Raw genomic sequence first — 8,104 nt, 5'->3', positions numbered from 1 at the left:
TCTTCACTATACCAAATTGAAGCTACACGTTATGCCTCCCATACTTTAATTGATATGCAGTTTACCTATTCTCACCTACAATGTCCCTAATATAGGTAACATCACACAAACGGAATTTGTCATTGAACAACTAAAATTTCTGATTCAATCACGCCTAAGATTTCATCAATGACTGGTCTGTGAATAACAGTTTTGATTACCTTAATTGATACAAGTGCTCGATATGCATTAGTCATTCCTTACGGATCAAGAATAGAGTTTACAGTCAGTAGTATTGACGAAGCAATTTCTTAGAGAAAAATCCCAACGGATTGTCACTGTGATATTAAGAACTTTATCTTGTCATTATCTTCCTCACTCAAATTGAATGATCATTTTGGGAAATAGTAGTTTTCATGAAATAATCAGTACGTTAAAAGACAACTTATTGATCACATCACAAGGATACCTACTCTTTAATTTGAAAAGAAAAATTAAATACTCTGACGAGATGTCGATAGTAATTAATAAAATAAAAGTTCGCTAGAAACTTCATTGAACATAGATAGAGCCTGTGTCTACTTTGAAATATGATCGAAATAGGATATACATATATTCGTAAAGTTTTTCTCTCAATTTCAGTCAACATGTTGATACTTATTAAAAAGATTGCTTGGCCTGTTGAATTTCGGATAATAATTGTTCCCAATTAAAGTTTCTATTCGATAATTCTGCTGTGTTTTTCTGAAAAAGTTGGTCATCATATTGTGGACCAGCGCCCCAGAGCGATTCTAAATCGTACTTTAATCTTGTAGCAGGTAAAAATAGATGAAGGAAAATGGTATCTGAAAAGAAGACAAAGATAAAAAGTTAATTTGAAGTTATCATCATTAACTTTACACAGACGCAAATCATTAAGTGATCTCCAGTGCTGTTAGAGTGGTTGTCCTTTCCCGATTGCCCAACCCTAAAAGAGTGCTTTTTAAGGAACCTGAAAAAGCAGCTGGGTTAAAAGTGGCCACGACGACCCAGAAGTGTGATGGTAGCGCTTAGATGACAACTGTTTGAGGCTAGTCATGCACGGCCCTTTGGTATTTTTAGTTGTGCTAGCCCCGTCTATTTAAGGCCTCGTCGCTGGCGATAGGACTCTGTCAGATAGGGTGTGGTATTTTCAGAGCTGGAATGTAGTTACACTAATTATGGGATTTCCTTAGACTCAGTCATTATTGATACAGGGGGGTGTATCGGTCTAAGTTGCCGCATCCTACGAATTCGGCACAGGACAAAGTACCCAGCAAAATGAGAAGCATAGGATAGTAAATATTATTTAGAACAGTGAAAATATAAACGTGAATATTACGGTTCGAAAGGAGCAGACGCAATCGGAAGATGGAAATTCGGGAATGACTTCCTAAAACAACCTAACATCAGAACATAGTGCATGCAATGTCGAGTCAGTTGGACTAGTGACCACATTACAACTTCATAGACAGAATTCTATCAACATTAGAGGACTGAACAAATATGTTATTTATTACTAATCAGTGATCAATCAATTGTACATTTATCATTCGCTGCCTGAATAGCTCAATAGTAACATCTCAGACTAGTGAATTAAGTGACACAAATTTAAATCCCACAGGGAGCACCAGTCCCCTCAAGATTACAAGTAACCCCCGATGACGAGCGCCAACTAGCACTGGACCTAGGTCTATGGTTTTCTACTGACTACTTCCGACAACTAAACAAATTAAGAATAACTAAGACCATAACAGAGGATAAGTGCAACTGCACACTCTAAAAAAGTACGATTTACACATGATAATTAAATATACAAGCAGCTACTGATGACGGTGGTACATGTCTAGGTAATCTTACAAATCAATTGGATTTATTTTAAGAGAATCTCACCACATACATATTTGGATACTATTTATTTTAATATCTATTTGATCACTACAAAAAAGGCGTCTTTGAGAAGACGGAGTTGGATAGTTTGATGTACCTTTTTAGTCACTAATCTTCACGTTGGTTAGATTCAAAACTATCATTAATTATTGCAATCCACTATATGTGTACATCATTTACTGTTATACAATGAATAAAGAGTACGAGTTTGTTTGCAACAAATTTACGAACTATCATTTTTTTGTAAAATTATCTAATTATAATCGTGATAGGTGTGACATAGCTCGAGATCGGTCACACTGGCGTAAATGTATTCATTCTTAATCGTCGTCTTCCAAATCTTAGGCTTCAATGTTACAATTACTTCTCATTCCTGAAATTTATTTTTCCCAAACTACACTGGATGACAGTATTTTGACTCCTTTAATTTTCGCCTTTCTAATTTCCTATCGATGTCTACTGACATGAAATATGACAACTCAAACTAATGCAGAATTAATTCATTTTTGTATTGGCTGTTTGAATCTTTCCATTGAATTTTACGACTGCAACTGACCAGTCTCCTGATGGCATATGTGCATCCTGTGAGGATTACCTCGATATTGCGTTAAATTATAAGCAGAGAGGTTTAGGGCAGTCCGCACAGGATGAACGTGTAGCAATAGGAGACTGGTCGGTTGCAGTCCTAAAATTCAATGGGAAGATTCAAACAATTAATGCGAAAATGAGTTAAACTTCACCCCATTGCATATGTTAGTGGCCATCTGGACTCAGTAGCTAAGTTGATAACGCGATGGCATTTGAAGCGAACGGTACTGGGTTCGAGTCTCGGAGTGAACATCAACTCTGGGATGCAGGTTCATCCAGCTGACGAGTCCTAACTGGGACGAAACGCGCATCCTGGATTCCGCTGCTAACCACCATTCATTTCTGCTTATAACGTAGAATTACTTCAGGTGCTACGTTGCTTATAGCAGATCATCATAATTCGAATAGAACTCACTATCATTCAGCATTTGAACTGGCTAAACTATTTACTGATCACATGATATATTCTAACCATTCTAGATGTAGAATAAATTACATATTGGTGGATTGGTCTCTTCGATTTTTTTTAGGCTCATCAGATACACGAAATAAAATGTATTCAGTTTGATTTCGCTTACTCATATCGACAGCTATCCATTCGCAGGACCCATCGATTCCCTGGAACAGTGGCAGTGGAATACTTGTATCCCTCAATTTGTATTTCAGCTAGGATTGATATTTAATAGAAAAAAAGTGAACTTATAAGTATGATCATATTTACGGAGGGATTGTAGAGAAAAGTTTAACATTACACAAAGACCTCCCAAGCTTAGTATAGCTATTAGGACAAGGATTTATCACTTGATAAGTGATTAAGGAATTGACATGAGAATGAACAAGAATGAAAACACCTTACGAGACTAACGTATCATATTTGAATGGCTCACAGAGGGTGTTAGGTGGTGTGTTAGAATGCTATGCAATAAAATATCTACATTATATACCTGGGACATATGCGTCAGTCCCGCAATTCGACCAAGCATGTCAACCAAACGCTTATTTCGCTTACATAAATTTCTTCTCACTAATGCAAGCCTACCTATTTTACCACAGATCAGTATGTATGTGTAAGTCTATGTTTGGCTATATTGCTAGTAAAAGGATAAACTCTTAACGATTAAATGCTCACTTAGAGATAAGTCGGAATACGCAAATCAGCCTATTTTTTACCGATTAAGGCTGGTGGACAGACTTACGGGGTGCTAGAAGTCTTCGGTAATTTCTACTTCCGTACATATTATTATTTTTTGCAATATATTTATTTGCAACAGTTAAGTGAAATCCAGTGGTCAAGGTGTACTTCGTGAGGAAGAATGCGACAGTAGTGGTTCATGATGCCAAGATTGGATAACCAGCTAAATCGGATCCTTCAACATCAGGTGGCTTAAACGTTCAGATAGAGTCACTAGCTCCATATTAAGTGTCCAGATTCATACCCTATATCATCTACCTCTGTTAATGCAGTTATCAATAGAATATTGCCATTTATTTATGGGCCTACTTTCAACATCATTTTTATCATTTAGCATTTTCTACTGATGTCATAATTCTTCAACAATAATAGGTACATTTAGATAGTAAAGAATTTACCAAGTACCGAATCACCTTACTAATCCTATCTAATAAGTTGAATTTTATATTTCGAGAAGATTTTGAATTATAACTAAGTTTATTGGTCTTCGTACTTGTAACTCCAGCCATTTCCTTGAACACAATGAATGACAATTGTAATATCTATTACGAGAAATGTCTTGGCAAAAAAATAAGATAGGACAGACACCTGTTTACTTATCATGGATCTATACAACAGGGTATTAATTTGTCTATCACAGCAAGTGCAGCTTGGTACCTATTATGTACGAAACTGCACTAGATTGCTGAGTTGTGATAATAATGTTCATAATATTCGTTAAGAAATATGGTAACAAACGTTACAGGATATGTATACATTGATGCTGGATAACCAAAAACGTGTAAAAGACACAATTACCTGATTGAGGTAGTATACTATGATTATAATAGATACCTAAGGCGTCATCCAAATGGATCACACAAATAGTTACTTTCTTCATAAAACAGAATTGTCACAAGTCTGCCTTGAGTCCAATAGTAAATATATCCGAACAATTATGACCAGTCTGATGGAATTACACACAGTTCTAAAACAGCTTATGCATCTAATCAATCTAACTGATACTATTGGATCATCAATATTAACGACAGTGGAAATTAACCCGACAGAGTTTTCTGCTCTACTTCTGTTAGTTAGTTCAACTTCCCTAAAAGTTGATGTTTCACTGTCCGTTAGCAGATAATGGGCGACTGGAATATGAGCAATTGGGGGCTAAATGAAATGCTCTTCAGTTTTTTCTCCACATCGTCTCCAGTCGCCTGTTCCAAAAGAATCCCTCTCTTGCCTTTTTGGGCCATAGTTTCATGAATGACTTTTTGACGGTATTCTGTTTGATGAACCTAAATTGTTGTCTGGTGTTGCCTATTATTAGATATTGGGTTAACATTTTATCAGCAAACATTTGTATTGGCTTAGTTCCTTGTCATGTTTGGAGTTCACTAGAATGCGTTTACGAGCAACTGTCGATCCGGAAGTTGCTCGAATAGACTGTTCTTTTCCATCTTTTGATGAACAATTTTAACAGAAGCCATTTGGGTTTTTAAAAATATTTGGTGATTATATTGAGCTACCTTGGGATAAAAGTCCCTTTTCTGGCTAATCACTGCATTTGTAAAAAGTGAAAACACTGCATTAAATACACTTTTCGCATATCTTCGTTGAGTTGTCCCTTACATACTACGTCGTTCTTCCATTCCTGTTGTTATTTTATTTGCTTTCTATTTTTCTTTCCTCATTTTCCTCTTTTGTTCGTAAGAATTCTACTTTCAATTCTTGACACATACTACTTATATCTGTCCCTATAAGTAGCACACACCACACAAGTACCTAAATTATTTTTTAACACACTCTTGATATATTTACTCCCTGGAAGATCTGTCTGTACAATGAGATACAGACAGACATATGTATATCAGTGAAAGTTTTAACTAGAAGAATATATTCCAGAAAGAACGACCGTTTACTGTCGATCCTCTCCAACGATGGCGAGTAGCTGTATGGTTTATTTGTGTTGACTATTGAGTCGATGTTTGGGGTTTTTTAAGTAGTCATCTCCTTATTAGTAAGTCGGTTCTTGCTGGACATGTGTGTCAATTACCATTGACGATTCACCAAGTTGGAGAGGAAAATCACAGTGGAATTCAAAATATTATTTTGCGCTGACTATGGTGAGTAGGAGTGTAGATATGTGCTACAAAGAGGCAACAGAATATATCCTCACTTCTCTAAGTGTTTGGTCCTATTTACTTGAACAGTACGTAAGCTATTATCGGTTGAAATCGAATTCAGAAGTTTTCTGATCCCAGATCAGATCCCATGCCTACATCAGAGTTTACAAGGAGCTGGTAACGAATATCTAGATACAAGAAAAGTGAACCTTACTGGTTCCTAATATTACCTAAGTGAATTCAAGTGGATAAATACAAGTAAGGTGTGCTTTCCTATCTCAAATAGTGTACATTTCTATTGTGGGGCCCTATAATTTTGGCCAGTGAAATTCATCTGTGATACATATTTCTAACACCAAGAGCTCGGATGCGTAGTTTAGATTCAAGAAACGAAGGATAACGTTTCGTTAGGACTGGTCGCATGCGAAATAAAAGGCCAAGGGGTGATAGGAAAAACATCAAATTTAGGGAGTGGTAGGAAGGATTTGTTAGGTAACTCAAAAGCTGTTGGTGTGTAGGCTATTGATACTCATCAACTACCTACACCAAGGATCATTTTTCAAGTAGCCTGAAGAGAAAATGATACTAGAATCGAACATTGTATAGACTGAATGTTATGCACACTGTTGGTAGGATATTTCTGTACAGAGAGGTATGAGGAGTACCTATTATAACAAGATTAATTATGCTTTTATAAGAGGAATATATTTCTCTCCTGTAAGCAGGTAATTGGGATTCAACAGTAGAAATTAACGGGTCGGTGGAAATGATGACTGAAAACCCAAATTTTGCTCTGACCATGAAAATCTTTAGTTTACCAATGAAAATACATAAAAACTGAATAGGACTCACCAGTTTGTGTATATGGACAGCAGTGTTTTGAATGTGTCTTTTAGATAAACCACTTCCAATAACCATATAAGGAGCTAGGAAGTTACAATTCACATTCAGGCAAACAATATCTCGGATATTTTCACGTTCTAATGCTTTCATTAATTCTGGTATATCAAAAAGATCTAGTTAAGTACTGGGTTAAGAAGACAAGTTTTAGGAGCATACTTTTCACGCGTATAAAAGATAGATTTTCTTCGGGTCTCATTTTAGGGTGTATATGAACCTGCTCAACAACTGGGTTTACTTCCCAATGTTCATCATAGACTTCAAAAACTGTATCTTCTTCCACATTATTATTAATAGGTTCTTGTCCAACTGGTGACTTTGACTCAGTACAGTAATGACCAGAAAAGTGATTAATAAGTCTGGAAAGTACTTTGGGGGTTGGAATTAACAAGCGAGCACGTATTTTTTGCAACAAAATCATTTTAGATTGGTTGAGCCAGAGTACTCTTAAGTCCTCGATTTATCCATAGAATTTGTGGTAACTGAATACTCTGAACTGTTTCTGAAAAACATTGAAGCACAGATGATAATTACTATCACGCAAATAAAATAACTGCACGAACATTAAAAAAACTCAGTTATATGATGCATATTAAGACAGTTTGCCCCGATCTCCGTCACATGTTAACAACGGATTACCAGTCACCGTTATAAGACAAGAAAATAGGTGTACCAATACATGCAAATGTAAGAGGCTTAATTAGACGTCACATGAATTTATGATATATAAACAAGTACCGTTGTTCACATACGAATAATATCTTAACGACAAAAACTATAGCTTGACATTATCTGAATAGCCGAAACAAACAAATAAAGGGAAATAAAGGCGGACTTCGGAGAGATTTTGAGGAACCAGAAGTCAGTGTGAATGAAAGCGACAGGAAATCCAAATATCGCCATTTTCCCCAGCACGGAATAAACAATGTGCGATATCCTGTTGATAGCGGCATGCAGTGCGATGAGTGCAAAGGTTGGTACCACGAAGTTTGCACAAATCTAACACCTGCAGCTTTCAAGCGGTTCAGTAAAAATGGGTGCGTATGGCTATGCCAACAGTGCTGTTTGGATGCAAATAGCCTGTTAACCGAGGCCATCTCAATAGTAAATGCCACAAAAAAGTGTCTCGGCAAGCGCGGTCGGGATACATCAGTCAGAACTCAATCTGTCGACACGCAGATTGACACAAGGCAGGCCCAAGTGAGTCCAAAAAATGCCGACCCACACTCTACAAAGGAGGAAGAACATCCTCCAAAGAGGTATATCACAACCAGAAACTCGCGCAAAAAAGTCTCTTCTGTCCCTCGTATCAAAAATGGTACCCAGAAGGGAACTTCCGGAAGCCGAAACCGCAAGGCTCGATCGGTTTCCAGCGCGAAAGATGACCCAATCTCCCAAGTCGTCCTGAACTTTCCGGAATCCCACAGTA

General features: G+C 36.9%; 1 protein-coding gene across 1 annotated transcript; it reads right to left on the bottom strand.

Annotated features, from left to right (window-relative positions):
- Window positions 1-429: 429 nt before the first annotated feature.
- On the bottom strand, window positions 430-7,104 carry Smp_015900 (hypothetical protein). The gene is made up of 4 exons (XM_018797179.1): window positions 6,835-7,104; window positions 6,628-6,791; window positions 3,054-3,141; window positions 430-824 (listed from the first exon to the last, which is right to left on the bottom strand). Exons 1-4 carry the CDS (start codon window positions 7,094-7,096, stop codon window positions 640-642), a joined length of 699 nt encoding a protein of 232 aa, XP_018652246.1. The 5' UTR covers window positions 7,097-7,104; the 3' UTR covers window positions 430-639.
- Window positions 7,105-8,104: the final 1,000 nt, after the last annotated feature.

This window comes from Schistosoma mansoni, chromosome 4 (genome assembly GCF_000237925.1).
Source record: "Schistosoma mansoni strain Puerto Rico chromosome 4, complete genome".
NCBI lineage: Eukaryota > Metazoa > Platyhelminthes > Trematoda > Strigeidida > Schistosomatidae > Schistosoma > Schistosoma mansoni.
The sequence above is the reverse complement of the archived record's forward strand: the minus strand, read 5'-3'. Positions and strand labels throughout refer to the sequence as shown.

Coding starts and splice junctions, on each gene's coding strand:
- Smp_015900 (XM_018797179.1), bottom strand. CDS start 7,096: ATGATTTTGTTGCAAAAAATACGTGCTCGCTTGTTAATTCCAACCCCC. Junction 6,792..6,834: donor ATCTTTTATACGCGTGAAAA/GTATGCTCCTAA, acceptor GTACTTAACTAG/ATCTTTTTGATATACCAGAA. Junction 3,142..6,627: donor CTGTCCATATACACAAACTG/GTGAGTCCTATT, acceptor TATCAATCCTAG/CTGAAATACAAATTGAGGGA.